Raw genomic sequence first — 14,686 nt, 5'->3', positions numbered from 1 at the left:
TCACTCAAAAATAGGAAGATGGTTGTGCGAAAAACAGTACAGTGACATACAATGAAAACAACAGGGGGGATATGATTATGCAAATAAAGGCTGAATGAGTGAGTGAGTGAATGAAGAGGGGGAAATGAAGCAGGGAGATCTGCAAAAATAATTGTTCTTCAGTTTTCCAGTATTGCGGAAACATTTTTTAATTATTTTTTTATTTTAAAAATGGCTGCAGTTGTGATTTCTGGAGCCCGCTGGAAATAGGCACTACACAACTGGAATTAAGAGTGATGTATATCATTGTGGAAGAAATTGAAACAAAACAGTAATATACACTGAGATCAAATTTTATAAAGCTTTGGAGAAATAATTGTTTTTCCGTTTTTCAATTGTCAATATTTCACAAATCTGTCCCCCCCACCCATGTAAAAAAGTACCCAAACCAACAGGGTTGTGGAAGCTCACCAGAAATAGGAACTACTGCCGTCCGAGCAGTACTGGTTTTAGGAGGATCTAGAGCAGTGGTTCCCAACCTTTTTTTGGCCATGACCCACCTAACCATCTCTAAAATCCTGATGCCCCTCCTTCATGATATAATTCTTATTATTCAAAAAATGAACTCCTATTCACGTGTTTGCCCATGTGGCTCATTGGAAGTGGAAACAAGTCTGCATGTATTGCTGCACTGTAGTTACTACGAGGATCTACGCCTGACCTTTATTGTCCCAGTTCTACAAAAGCTTAAAAATGAATCAGAACTCCAACGTATGAGAGCCTTGGTAGAAGATAAGGTTCCTGAAATTACGATCAATGTTGCCAAATTCTGCGTAGCCGCTATTAGGCGCAGGAAACAAAAGCTCTCCAATGTCAATATGCAGGCAAATACTTAATTCTACTCATGCTACCTAATTTTAAATTGCTGCTATGGCCTAATCTGTATTGAAACTGTCCTTTGTTTTCTCTGGTGTTATGTTTCGCTGACTAGCTGTACGAGTTAATCTGGTCTGTGACCGTTTAATAAAATTTGATTCACGTGGAGGAAGTCTAAAAGGCCATTAATTGTTCATAGCTCATTCTCAAACTGCCCCCCTTAAAAATCAAATTGTCCTCCTGTGGGGCTTGTGCCCCACGTTGGGAACCACGGATCTAGAGGGCATAGAAAGGGGAGCAGCAAAAATGGATGCTTGAGCCGCTTCCAGGAAAAAACTGTCTGCTGTTTCAAGTTGTGTGGTTTGGAGTTGTGTTTTCCAAAACTCAATGGATTATCTCTAGACTGAAGAAATCCAAAATTTCACAGGAAAGTTATCAGGACAGGAACTATTTGGGTAGGGTGCCATGTGGACGACCTTACATAAAAAGGACTGCTAATTGCTTCAAATATATATTAAACTCAAGTGTGGACAAACCCTTGGTTAATGTTGGAGCTCACACATATTGCTTTTAATTGCTCATGAAACAGAATTCTGGGCAGAAATCCTGTTGATATCTTTTTTTGGTTTAATTTGTTAAATACTGCTTGCATGTAATTTGTACATATACTTTGTTTGTACATATACTTTCTCCAAATTTTATTGCTTATGTAGTTGGCTTGACTGGCCGTTTCCTGAGACATTTATAACCTAATTGTGAATGTGTGAGTTAGTGTTACATGCAAAGGCATTTTCTTGTGCAAAACAGGCTTAATTTAGAACATAAATACAGATTTTTAAAAACTTGCTTTAAAAAAATGTAAAACAGATGTTAGGGATTTTAAAATGGGTGCTCAAGAAAATGTCTAAAACACCCTAATTTGAGGTGCTTTGGAGACTGTCTAGTTTGGTTTCGGTCCGAGTCTGAATCCTGATATGAAAAAAAATGAAGCTATTGGACCAAGTTTGGAGACAAAGACAGACATGGATGACACTTTCAGGCTTGTTGCGCCTTCTGAGGGGATGAATCCTGCCAAACTTCAAAAGGATACCTACAGTTGTTTTCCTACTAGGGCAAGATTTAGAATTTTGAGGTGGATAAAGAAAATGACTTGATCTCTCTTATTGTTCTGTGGGCAATTTTGTAGGAAAATAGCACCCACTAGAGAGAGGTGCTCCTAGATAAGAAACCTGCCAAATTACAGATGAATATACTGTATCTGGCAGGGTTGGGGTTTTTTGTGTGTGTGCTAGGTGTCTTTAAAGTTGGGTGGGTTTTTTTTGTGGGGTGAGGATTCGCTTCCCTCTCTGCTGTTTTACAGGCAAAAACGTTATCATGAAAATGGTATACATTGTAGAGGTGTCCCTAAGAAAGCAGTCTGCAGCTTTTCCAGAAGAATGGGTGTAAGGGCTATGGAGTTATGATGAATAGGGTTGAGGGGAAGCCTTAGGCTTCTGTTCTGCCCCGTTGGCACTAAAAGTCATAGGAACTGAAAGCAAAACTGATTTGACAGGAGTGGATGTGTGAGTATGTGACTAAGATGCAAAAGGACCTTAGTATCCCACATTTTTCCAGCTAGCTGTACTAGCAGGACCAACAAAGAGCACAGATAAGAATAAGATGATGCAAGATACAAGGTGATAATTGCAGCATCCCTTTCCCAAAACACTGTGATAGGAGAGCTCTGGAAAAATCATTCCCTCTGATTAGAAGCTAGATCTGTCAGTCACCAAAGAGCTGTATCCTCCTCCTCCCTCTGCCCATTCTGCTGTTTTCCTTATGGCTAATTTCTCTAGAAAATCCCTGCCACAAGTCTCTTAAAACCTTTTCCCCAGAGACATTCAGTTTTTCTTTGTTTACTAATTTAAATATTCCAGTAACTGAATCACTTTCGGCTCTGTCTGATGTGCTGCTGTTGTCATAGTTTTAAAAAACAAGACCTAAAGCTTTGGTTTCTACAAATACTGTGCCTTTCAGTATCCATAGTGTCCCTTATGTTAAAAATAACAGTTGCCCCTTGAAAATGATTTTCCGTCAAGGCATTTTTCTGACCAAACCTTGTCTCTGTGTTTTGTTGCAGATCCCAACTATCTCATGGCTAATGAACGCATGAACCTGATGAACATGGCTAAGCTGAGCATAAAGGGCTTGATTGAATCTGCTCTTAATCTTGGGAGAACTTTGGACTCTGACTATGCACCCCTCCAGCAGTTTTTTGTAGTGATGGAACATTGTCTCAAACATGGCTTAAAAGGTGGGTGATTGTGATGGCAAACCTACTTGAGGGATTAGGTCCACAATGTTAAATTGCTATTCCACCGCTGCATGTGGTCACTTCTTTTTTTTTGTCCTATGCACAAAGCTGCCCACAGAAATAATACTTATGTGGGTGTTATTTTATTTAGCATATTTTTATTCTGCCCTTCTACTATTTAGGTCTTCAAGGCAGCTTACAAAAATGTTAGAATAAAGTTGTTTTCAATCAAATTAGGCAGGGGCAGGCTTCTACGTGAAGGTGTTCCCACCCATTAATTTTCTTAGGGCCTAGAAGAAATCAGCAGACTTTCTCACACAGTGCTCGCTGTCTGTTCTGGAGGTCCAGTCTACCCCCTGGTATTGCCTTCCAGCAATGCCACAGTGGCAGTAGCAGGACCAAGAGAGACGTCTCTGTAAAGTGTGTCACCCCACAACAATATGGGAGCAAAACAGATAAGTGTCCTGGTCACAGCCATTCCTGGCACACAGTTCTCTCTGTAAGCAACTGACCTGATGTCACTTAAGAGCCAATCACAGGAGGAGAGAGAGAGAATTGCCCTCCTGCCTGCTGATAATCAGGTTCTTCAGAAAATTGAGGTTCTGGAGCCAAACCCAGCCCCTGAAGGGATGCCAGTTGGCTCACCAGTTGCAGCCTAAAAGGGGGTGAGCGTGCAAGTGTTGACTCACAACCCCTCCCTCACTTCTCACAGGTGGAAAAATAGTTCCTGTCTCATCATGCATACTGTAGCAGAGACTTCTGTACTGGTTGCGATAGAGCAGTATTTTTTCATTAAAGGCCTAAGCAAACTTTTCTTTTATAATGAGTCTGAATCCTGGGACAGGAACTATTTTTCCACCTGTGAGAAGTGAGGGAGGGGTTGTGGGTCAACACTTGCACGCTCACCCCCTAAAGTGGATTTCTAGCAACTTCTGTTGCCAAAGATGCTTCTTCCTGCAGAACTCTTATACTTCTAGTACTCACCATGAAGTTGTTACAGTAAGTGCCACACTTTTTAACAACAACAACAAAGAGGTGCTGGTGCTGCGTACCTTTGAGTATCCCCTGGGGGAAAAAGCACTGCATTACAGTATTTGCTGAAAAACTGCACTGGAGAGACACTCAAGTCTGAAAACAGGAAATGAGAAAAGGGGGAAGAAAAAACGAACTGCTTCTTTCTTCTCGCAATTGCATACCTGCTGCCATCTGCATGGCTCCTTGTCTGAAATAATTACACTGTTCGCAGAAGGATTATAGAGCACAGCAGAGCATAGGATAAAGGTGAAGGAGCAGTGTAAATGGATTAATATTTTGGGTGGGCTGTTGTATATGATTTGTATTTCTAAGGCAATTCACATGATCCCATTGTAATTTTAAGATGTTGATTCAGATATAAGGAGTAACAATGCTTTTATCTAGCCAAGAAGACTTTCCTGGGCCAAAACAAGTCATTTTGGGGACCTCTGGAGTTGGTAGAGAAGTTTGTCCCTGAAGCTGGAGAAATCACAGCAAGTGTTAAAGATCTGCCAGGGTTGAAGTAAGTGAAGACTTTTGTCTACCCTTTCAACAAGAAGCTGGTCAGGCATTTGCCAAGGATGCTGTAGGGCAGTGGCCATCAACCAGAAGTCTATTCATCACACAAATAGTTAGCAACTTGCCCAGCTTTCCACAGCTCCTCTGCCTTCAGTTTAGCTGCCTGTTTCCTGTCATGTCTGAACTGGACTAAAATGTCAACTCTGTGTGCAACAACAATGAAACAGGCAAATTCAGCATTGCAAATGAAGAGATTTGAAAGCAATCTGTTGGGCCATATTTGAAATATTATGGTTCTGATTCCCCCAACTAAAAACTAATTTTCTTGCATGGAGCAGGAAAAGATCATCTTAGTGAGCTACAGTCTGCATCACTAAAATAAAACATTGTCTCAATTTTACTATTTATTTTGGGTGTGGAAGTTGGAATGTAGATTATATAACAGCATATATCTTTTTGTCTCTGGTATTGATAGGACGCCTGTGGGTAGAGGAAGGGCATGGCTTCGCCTAGCTCTCATGCAGAAGAAGCTTTCTGAGTACATGAAAGCCTTGATAAACAGAAGGGAAATTCTCAGGTTAGTAGTTTGCTGTTTCTTGACCCAGAGAAGCCTTGCTTTCAATAAAAGGGGATTTATTACATAAGCAAATTGTTCTCTGTGGGTATCTTCTCTATGCGCCTCTGTATTCATAATTTGACGCATTGTTGTTCTGGCACTTCCAGAGGTTGTTTTGATAGCAGCATGGGTGGAATGTATAATCTTGTTTGGAGACTTGTTAAATTGTCATAATTTCTTTGAATACCTGCCTGCCAGCATTGAAGGCTCTAGAAAGGAACTCAAAGGTTTCCCGTAGACACGACTTTACCCTACACCGAGAAGGAAATGTGTACACGGTCACAAATTTTTGAAAGCGCTTAAAATTTTACTAGACATTTTACTGTAGAAAAATAAGATAAACAGGTTCCTGTCTGCAGGCTAACCTTGCATATGAAATGAAGTGAGACTTAATCTTGCTGGCAGTAAATGGATTGCAATTCAGGAGAGTAGGAATGCACAGCAGCTGCCCATTCTAAACTCTGTGGGTGTGTTTCTGCATGCGCACATACACGTTCTCTCTGTTTGCTCTTGAGCCACTATAGGTCAGAAATACACATATAGAATCATAGAGTTGGAAGGGACCACAAGGATCGCCTAGTCCAACCCCCTGCAAATGCAGAAATCTTTCACCCAACTTGGGGCTTGAACCCATGGCCATGAGATTAAGAGTCTCATGCTCTACCAACTGAGTGTAGACTATAGGTAGATAGATTCAATGTAAAGAATGCATGCGGCGATTGCCTTCTGTTTTCTTTTAAAAGAATATAGTTATGGAAAACCATTTCCTTGCTCTTAATGTTTTCGGAATTTTGAATTTTTCTCTATTTTTACATGCCTGTTGGTTATTCATAACGACCTTGATGCAAGCAAGCCGTTCAGACTTCTAACATGGGCCTCCTCTTGCACATGTGTCATGATCCCATCCTGTCTCATGCGGTCTCATGAGCCATGAAAGAAAAGTTTCCGTTTTAATCCTGAAATGACGCCATGGCAAATACTGGAGCTTTTCTACCATGACCCCAAGTACTTCCCGCACTTACTGCTATTTTATTTTAATATAACATCCAGGATGAAGAAGAGCCCTATAAAACTTGCTGACTGCTTTCATAGAATCATGGAACTATAGAGTTGAAAGGGACCCTGAGGGTCATCTAGTCCAACCCCCTGAAATGAAGGAATTCTGTCTACAGCTGTCCCAGGGTGGGCGCCAACCACCAGCCTTCTGGCTTACAGACGGACACACTGACCCATTGTGCCATTTCTAAGCCAGTGTTGTAAAGTTTTGATCGGTTGACATTTTGATTTATTTATTTTTTAATTCTGAAGGCCTATAAATGATATATTTATAAAATTCACTTGTATTTTGCAATGAAAGTGGCAGGAAAAGAAAACTTTAATCAGTTTATCTTCCCTTTTGCAAGTTCTCAATGGACAAAAGATGGGGCAGCCATTATTTTTTCCATACAGTGCCACATAGCATCATTCCCTGGGAGAGGCATTTTCGTTCAGCCACTCTCAAAGTGCAGAGTAGCCAGGGGAGTGTAACTAAGCCGCTTAGCGAATGAAAAATGTTTTTAGAAGGAAAGAAGGCATTCCTGGCCACCTTAGAATCATAGAATCATAGAGCTGGAAGAGACCACAAGGGCCATCGAGTCCAACCCCCTGCCAAGCAGGAACCACCATCAGAGCACTCCTGACATATGGTTGTCAAGCCTCTGCTTAAAGACCTCCAAAGAAGGAGACTCCACCACACTCCTTGGCAGCAAATTCCACTGTCGAATGGCTCTTACTGTCAGGAAGTTCTTCCTAATGTTTAGGTGGAATCTTCTTTCTTGTAGTTTGGATCCATTGCTCCGTGTCCGCTTCTCTGGAGCAGCAGAAAACAACCTTTCTCCCTCCTCCATGTGACATCCTTTTATATATTTGAACATGGCTATCATATCACCCCTTAACCTCCTCTTCTCCAAGCTAAACATGCCCAGCTCCCTTAGCCGTTCCTCATAAGGCATCGTTTCCAGGCCTTTGACCATTTTGGTTGCCCTCCTCTGGACACGTTCTAGTTTGTCAGTGTCCTTCTTGAACTGTGGTGCCCAGAACTGGACACAGTACTCCAGGTGAGGTCTGACCAGAGCAGAATACAGTGGCACTATTACTTCCCTTGATCTAGATGCTATACTCCTATTGATGCAGCCCAGAATTGCATTGGCTTTTTTAGCTGCCGCGTCACACTGTTGGCTCATGTCAAGTTTGTTGTCAACCAAGACTCCTAGATCCTTTTCACATGTACTGCTCTCAAGCCAGGTGTCACCCATCTTGTATTTGTGCCTCTCATTTTTTTTGCCCAAGTGCAATACTTTACATTTCTCCCTGTTAAAATTCATCTTGTTTGTTTTGGCCCAGTTCTCTAATCTGTCAAGGTCGTTTTGAAGTGTGATCCTGTCCTCTGGGGTGTTAGCCACCCCTCCCAGTTTGGTGTCATCTGCAAATTTGATCAGGATGCCCTTGAGTCCATCCTCCAAGTCATTGATAAAGATGTTGAATAAGACCGGGCCCAAGACAGAACCCTGTGGCACCCCACTAGTCACTCTTCTCCAGGATGAAGAGGAACCATTGATGAGCACCCTTTGGGTCCGGTCAGCCAGCCAGTTACAAATCCACTGAGTGGTAGCATAGTCAAGACCGCATTTTACCAGCTTCTTTACAAGAATATCATGGGGCACCTTGTCAAATGCCTTGCTGAAATCAAGGTGTGTAATTCAACCTTGTGTAATTGTTTGCAATAGAATACCCCCTCCAAAAGCAAGGTATATTCATGCCCCTCTGAAGTTATCAAAATTGCCCCACAAATCTCTCTGTATGTATTGAGGGATGAAGGATCTGTATCAAAACCTAATAATCCTCTGCCCCATTCTCCCAGCCTTGTTTTAAAGTTGGAATCCCTGCTTCCGGTGATTGAATAATGTAGATAATTGAACAAAGATTCTCTTGCAGAGTGACTGGCTTGGCTTCCAACGCCTCCTGGCTAATCATCACAAACTACCGTAAAACTTAAAAGCTTTCTTATCAACTCATCCACTAGGCTGAGCGGTAAATAACCATGAGTAGATTTGTTGAAGTCTGGAATATAGTGATTTGACAAGCTTTATCTCAACTTGTTTTGCAGTGAGTTTTATGAACCTAACGCGCTAATGATGGAAGAAGAAGGTGCCATAATTGCTGGTCTTTTAGTAGGTCTGAATGTAATTGATGCAAACTTTTGCATGAAGGGAGAAGACTTGGATTCACAGGTGAGGGATATTTTGTTCCCCTATATATTCTCTTCAGTTGTGTCCATTTGGCTCTTGAAAAAGTTTTTTAAAAAAGGGAAAAAAGGCATAACTGGGATGCAATTTGGCTAGTCAGTGGCTGCTACACAAATCAAGATTCACTGAACTCTAAATAAAGGATTTTCCTACTTGTTGAGGCATTTTTTGCTTAGGGAACTAAGATACTTTGCGTTTTGGTTTTGTATTTTCTTGGCATTTATCAGTGAAGAGGGTTTTTGTTTTTTTAGGTTTTACTGTATGTCTGTTTCCATTTGAAACAATATAGCTGTTCTCTGCACATCTCTAAGCAGCCGTTTCTTCATTCTTGTTACTAATTACTTTAAAATAGTAAAATAGCCTGTTAGTTTCTTTTCCTTTGTTCTGATTTGAAGTGAAAGCAGAATAAAGGAAGTCGTCTCAGAACCAGGTGAAAGCATCCTCAAGGGAAAATCTGTACTTTCTGCTTTAAAAAAAATAAAATTCTGTTGTGTTGAGCAAACACACATTTTTCTGTACAGAATCACCATTTTTGAAATTTTAAAAAAATATTGACTTGCTCAGTGTTCATGAATAATTCTTGGACTTCTGAGAAAGTTGAAGTATGATAGGAGGGAGAGATGTGAGGGTAAGTGAGGGGCATTCAAAACATCTATCTGCACGGACAGCTGACTGTGAAGATGTCAAGCTAAGCTGCCCTCCTCAAGCAGTGTGCAAGTTCTTCCATACCATGGGGCCTAGAAACCTGCATGTTTAAGAAAGTTTATGGGATCCATATTCTTTGCTGGCTTCTAGATTTATAGATATAGAATTGTAGATTTTTAAGCCTGTGGGTGCTTTTTCAAATTCGAGAAAGTGTTGTGGGCACCACAAAGGCACTGCATCCAAGTACACATCACAGCTTATTCTGTTAGCTACAAAAGAATGCTTTTTCAAGTCTAATTCCTGAAGAGTATGCATTCCCTGTGGGTGTCAGGAAAGCGATATGTGCACCCGCAGGTGTTACGCTGGCGACCTTTGTTGTAGAGGATTGATAACCGTGTCTATGTTTGAACAGAAGTAGATCTCATTTGCATTTTCTGTTCATATATATTTGGATGTGGCCTGGGAAAAAATGTGTCGGCTATGATCTGTTGTGCTACCCTACTCCTAAGATGCTGTCTGCAGAAGAACTGGACTGATATTAATTTAAATATAGTTCCCATCTTCTCTTGGTATCTGGGTTTCATTCTTAGTAGGAAGAAACACACTGATGGCACACTGCGGCCATGATCCAGCGAGATGAATTACTCACTTGCATGCAGTAGTGTGCTTTCACTGGGGTTTCCCTCATTTCAAACAGCTGTTTAAAAGACCATTGGTGATGTGAGAGCTGCTGCTGAAAAAGTAGAAAATAGGAAGATCTGAGCATGCAAAGCTGGCTCATCTACCTGATTATTGCCCATGTAATCATAATAAGGCACTCAGTTTTTCATGCAAGAAGAAATATAGTTGTGTTTTGACCTGAAGCATTACTGACTTCTCTTGTAGGTTGGAGTTATCGATTTTTCAATGTACTTAAAGGATGGGAACAGCAGCAAGGGAAGTGAGGGGTAGGTAATCTTTCTCTGGACTAGTGCATCAGAATGTTCTATGAAACTATATATTAGTTTGAACTTAACAATTATGCTGCTTTGTACTTTCCCTCCTAATAATAGCCCCAGCATTCAATTACAGGCTTAACACAATCTCATTAACCTTTTGGGAAACATTGTAACCACTATATAAATTCAAAACTGTTTTGGGGTGGGATCTGCTAATATTAGTGTTAATATTGAAGCCTTGAAGGTTTACTTCTTTCCTGAAATAGGCTGTACTAAAGTGATCTGAATGCCAAAATATTTAGCTCTGAAGTACAGATATGGAGCCTGAAAACACGTGTTCCTATATTCTTTTCTGTTAAAGAAATTTAATACAGCAGCTGTGACTTAACTTACACAGATGCAAGATACTGTATGAGAAGGTGTTGACAGAAATACTAGCACAGTTATTAAATTAATGTCCCCATTGGTTACTACTTCTGTCACTTTATTGTTTAGTTTTTAAATAAATTATCTTTTGCTTTTGTCATGTTTACTATTCATCATTCTCACTCATACATACTTGGAAATCAAGGTTTTGCTTTCAGTGGTTCAACTCAAGTCTTGTTTGAGCTTCTAAACTTACAACATGCAAACCATGGTTTGGAGCTACTTGTCAGCTTTTGAGTTTTCTCAGCACTCAGCTTGACGAATTCACTTCTGTCCTTGTGGTACAGCACTCTCTGGATTTTGAATGCTGGACGATGAATGATGATTGTAGGCTTGTTAATTGAGACATCATACCAAACAATAGCTAACAGAAACTTTGGTTTGCAAACACATTTCAAACCATGTTTTTAAATTCTGGTTTACTACCTGGTTATAAGCCATTGTTTGTCCATTCAGATATCACACCAAACTCTACTTAAGCTTCTCTAATCATAGTTTGGAATAATGTTGGAATTAAGTCCAGTTTGTCTGATTGTTATGGAATGGTGTTATAATGTTTGCTAAACTACAGTTGCTTTCAGTCTTTTTTCTTTTCATAAGTACAACGACAATAGAACGAGTCCCCCACCTCCCCATCTGGTTCATATGCATCTGATATATAATGTTGAGCTGCTATTTCTTATTATTAATTGTGTCCCAATTCCAGAGATGGTCAAATTACTGCAATTCTGGACCAGAAAAATTATGTGGAAGAGCTGAACAGACATTTAAGGTAATGTGTAGTTTTCCTATATAATTATGACCTGTAAAAGACTTGGTTTGTTAATGTTGAGTTCTTTCATTTCAGTATAATAACCGCAGGTCTCTTAATTTCACAGTGCCACAGTCAATAATCTGCAGGCGAAAGTTGATGCTTTAGAAAAATCCAATACTAAACTTACTGAGGAGGTAGGTAGAAATCAAAGAAATGTGCTTTTTGTTCATGTTTGGGAGGGAAATATGTTTCAGGTATTAAGTTAATTAGAACTGAATGTTTGATAATTTTTCTCACATGGACGGAATACCTCTTTTGTAGTGGAGCATGATGAGGCAGATATAAAGGTAAAGGTAAAAGACCCCTGACAGTTAAGTCCAGTTGCGAACGACTCTGGGGTTGCGGCACTCATCTTGCTCTACTGGCCGAGGGAGCCAACGTTTGTCCGCAGACAGTTTTTCCGGGTCATGTGGCCAGCATGACTAAGCCGCTTCTGGCAAAACCAGAGCAGCGCACAGAAATGCTGTTTACCTTCCCGCCAGAGCAGTACCTATTTATCTACTTGCACTTTGACATGCTTTCGAATTGCTAGGTTGGCAGGAGCTGGGACCGGGCAATGGGAGCTCACCCCATCGTGGGGATTTGAACCGCCAAACTTCCAATCGGCAAGCCCAAGGCTCAGTGGTTTAGACCACAGCGCCACCCGCGTCCCAAGGCAGATATGGAACCCTGTAAAAACAAAAACAGGCATTTTCCTTCAAAACTTCTGTGTGTATGCAAATTGTATGCATATTTTAGCATGTTAATGCAGGATGGCTGACCAGCTAAAAGCACCAATCCTATTTGTATTTACTCAGAAGTAATTCTCAGACATTTTACTAGTACAAACCAAACAAATAACATTATGGCCTGGAGATGTCAGGTAAATGACTATTTTGGTACAAGACTTGGCAGACACCTACCCCAAGGAAGGCATATGTTGGTAAGGACAGGAATCATGATCATGGAATGGTAGGTTAGAGGAAGCAGGAATACGAAGTTGTGGGCAGAGTGGTCCAAAAGGCCTGACCAGGGAGTCCAGCACAGGTTTAGGGAGCATGAAAGCCTGGGTAGCTTTGGTTCTTCTTTGGTCTTGGTTTGAGGCCATTAAGAACTGTCAGGACCAGAGGTTGCTACACCTTTCTTGAGCAACCCGTCACAGCTATCTTCTACTGGCCAACTTTTGTATGTGTAAGATTTCTCATGATTTGTCTTGGCATTAAGCAATGGGAGTTCTGCAGTTGCCCTAGTCCAAGTTCATTTTAACTCTTGACCAAGAAAGTCACAAAAAGTGTTGTTGTTTTTCACTTGTTGCATTGTTCTCATTGACACACACAGCTTGCTGTTGCGAACAACAGAATAATAACACTGCAAGAAGACATGGAGCGAGTCAAAGAAGAAAGTTCATATATTTTGGAATCCAACAGAAAGGTCAGTGTGTTTGTGTGTGTCTAGCAACTGCAGGTAGATCACGTCCCACTACGTCACTGCCATGGAGTTGCCTGTACACAGTGCAACTTACTTTTCTAGGACCTGAAGGCATTTTACTGCAAAGTACCTTATTTCTCCTGTTCTCTGCCTTTGTTATACTGTGATCTGTCCTGTATGTGTATTGACGTGCCAAATTATAGAGCTCCCTTGGAGAACTTGGGTTGCAGAAGGATCCTCATGCTGTCATTTGCTTGCATGCATTAAGATCTGAATGTACGCTATCCATTGCAAACACACACTGATGTTTAAATAATTAGTGTGGCCTTAGGTATCATAGTAGCTACACAGATAAATTAACAAAGAAGAAGAGGAAGAAGAGTTTGGATTTGATATCCCGCTTTATCACTACCCGAAGGAGTCTCAAAGCGGCTAACATTCTCCTCTCCCTTCCTCCCCCACAACAAACACTCTGTGAGGTGAGTGGGGCTGAGAGACTTCAAAGAAGTGTGACTGGCCCAAGGTCGCCCAGCAGCTGCATGTGGAGGAGCGGGGAATCGAACCCGGTTCACCAGATTACGACTCTATAGCTCTTAACAACTACACCACACTGCTCTCCAAAGATGATGTTTTTGCATGAACTTATCCAAAAGAGAAAAATCAGAAGTTACATCATTTAATCATTGTGATATTTGTTGAGTACCAAAAACACAACAACAAACCCCCATTGCTTTTCTGATTTAACAGCAGGTACCCAAGCAAGACAGAACTGCAGATGGACATGCCCTTAGTGAAGCACGGAAACACTTAAAGGAAGAAACACAGCTGCGGCTGGTAGGTGGCACAACTCAGTGCTCAGGTCCAAGAGACTGTTACAAGCCCTGCATCTCATGCTGTGAGAAGTAGCATTCATTGTAAGCTGGATTCTGCTTAATCAGATGTGAGAAACATCACTTTGATAAAGTAGGGTGGAGCCTACAAAGGCTCATCTCACCATAAATTCAGTAGCATTCAATGGGCTAAACTAGCACTGCTGCTCTTCTGGATTTGTATAGAAAATTCACCTTTCATTTTTTGTGCTGGAGGAATGGACAGTGTGGGTAGATTTTTCATATTCCAGATTTCATATGCTGTAAATGTATGTGTGTGTGTGTGATTTAGGATGTGGAAAAAGAGCTTGAGGTGCAGATTGGAATGAGACAAGAGATGGAACTGGCCATGAAGATGCTGGAAAAAGATGTCTGCGAGAAGCAAGATGCACTGGTGGCACTCAGGCAGCAGCTTGATGATCTCAGGGCCCTAAAACTCGAACTTTCCTTCAAGCTGCAGGTAAGCAAGCAAGGCCAGGTTGGCTGCTAGGTAATGACTCACTCCTCTTAGCTTTATGGGGGAAATTTGCAGGGTTTGGATATGAGGCACCAAGGTTCAAATGCTTGGTCAGCCTGAAGTTCAAGAAGAGGCATTCTCAACCTCACTTGGCTTGCATGATTAAATGTTATTACCTCCCCTGAACTCTTGCGGCATTGTAGGCATAAGAAAGAAACATAGTGCTGTAGTGGAGGACAGCAGTCATCTTATGCCCTGCTCTGTAGGGTAATTTAAGTGTGTTTCTCTGTGAAAGGACACTTAACATCATCTCTGTACTGCACTGCACTGTGCTCCTTACAATTTCTCCACATGGAACTATCTGGGCTGCAGCAGATATCACAACAGCTACACCTTACCTACACTTTACCTTACTTAAAAGGATGTCACATAGAGGAGGGAGAAAGGTTGTTTTCTGCTGCTCCAGAGAAGCGGACACGGAGCAATGGATCCAAACTACAAGAAAGAAGATTCCACCTAAACATTAGGAAGAACTTTCTGACAGTAAGA

General features: G+C 41.2%; 1 protein-coding gene across 9 annotated transcripts in view; it reads left to right on the top strand.

Annotated features, from left to right (window-relative positions):
- The window catches only part of RUFY3 (RUN and FYVE domain containing 3), a 49,853-nt gene that overhangs the window by 21,189 nt on the left and 13,978 nt on the right, over positions 1–14,686 (top strand). For all 9 annotated transcript variants that reach the window (XM_083398381.1, XM_083398389.1, XM_083398383.1 and 6 more), the window contains 10 exons: positions 2,975–3,148; positions 4,568–4,685; positions 5,157–5,258; positions 8,443–8,566; positions 10,112–10,173; positions 11,297–11,362; positions 11,469–11,538; positions 12,722–12,814; positions 13,559–13,645; positions 13,973–14,140. In XM_083398381.1, coding sequence (XP_083254507.1) covers positions 2,975–3,148; positions 4,568–4,685; positions 5,157–5,258; positions 8,443–8,566; positions 10,112–10,173; positions 11,297–11,362; positions 11,469–11,538; positions 12,722–12,814; positions 13,559–13,645; positions 13,973–14,140 — 1,064 coding nt within the window. The remainder of the gene's footprint in view (positions 1–2,974; positions 3,149–4,567; positions 4,686–5,156; positions 5,259–8,442; positions 8,567–10,111; positions 10,174–11,296; positions 11,363–11,468; positions 11,539–12,721; positions 12,815–13,558; positions 13,646–13,972; positions 14,141–14,686) is intronic.

The sequence above is a fragment of the Podarcis tiliguerta genome (genome assembly GCF_965153285.1).
Source record: "Podarcis tiliguerta genome assembly, chromosome: 9".
Taxonomy (NCBI): Eukaryota; Metazoa; Chordata; class Lepidosauria; order Squamata; family Lacertidae; genus Podarcis; species Podarcis tiliguerta.
The sequence above is the reverse complement of the archived record's forward strand: the minus strand, read 5'-3'. Positions and strand labels throughout refer to the sequence as shown.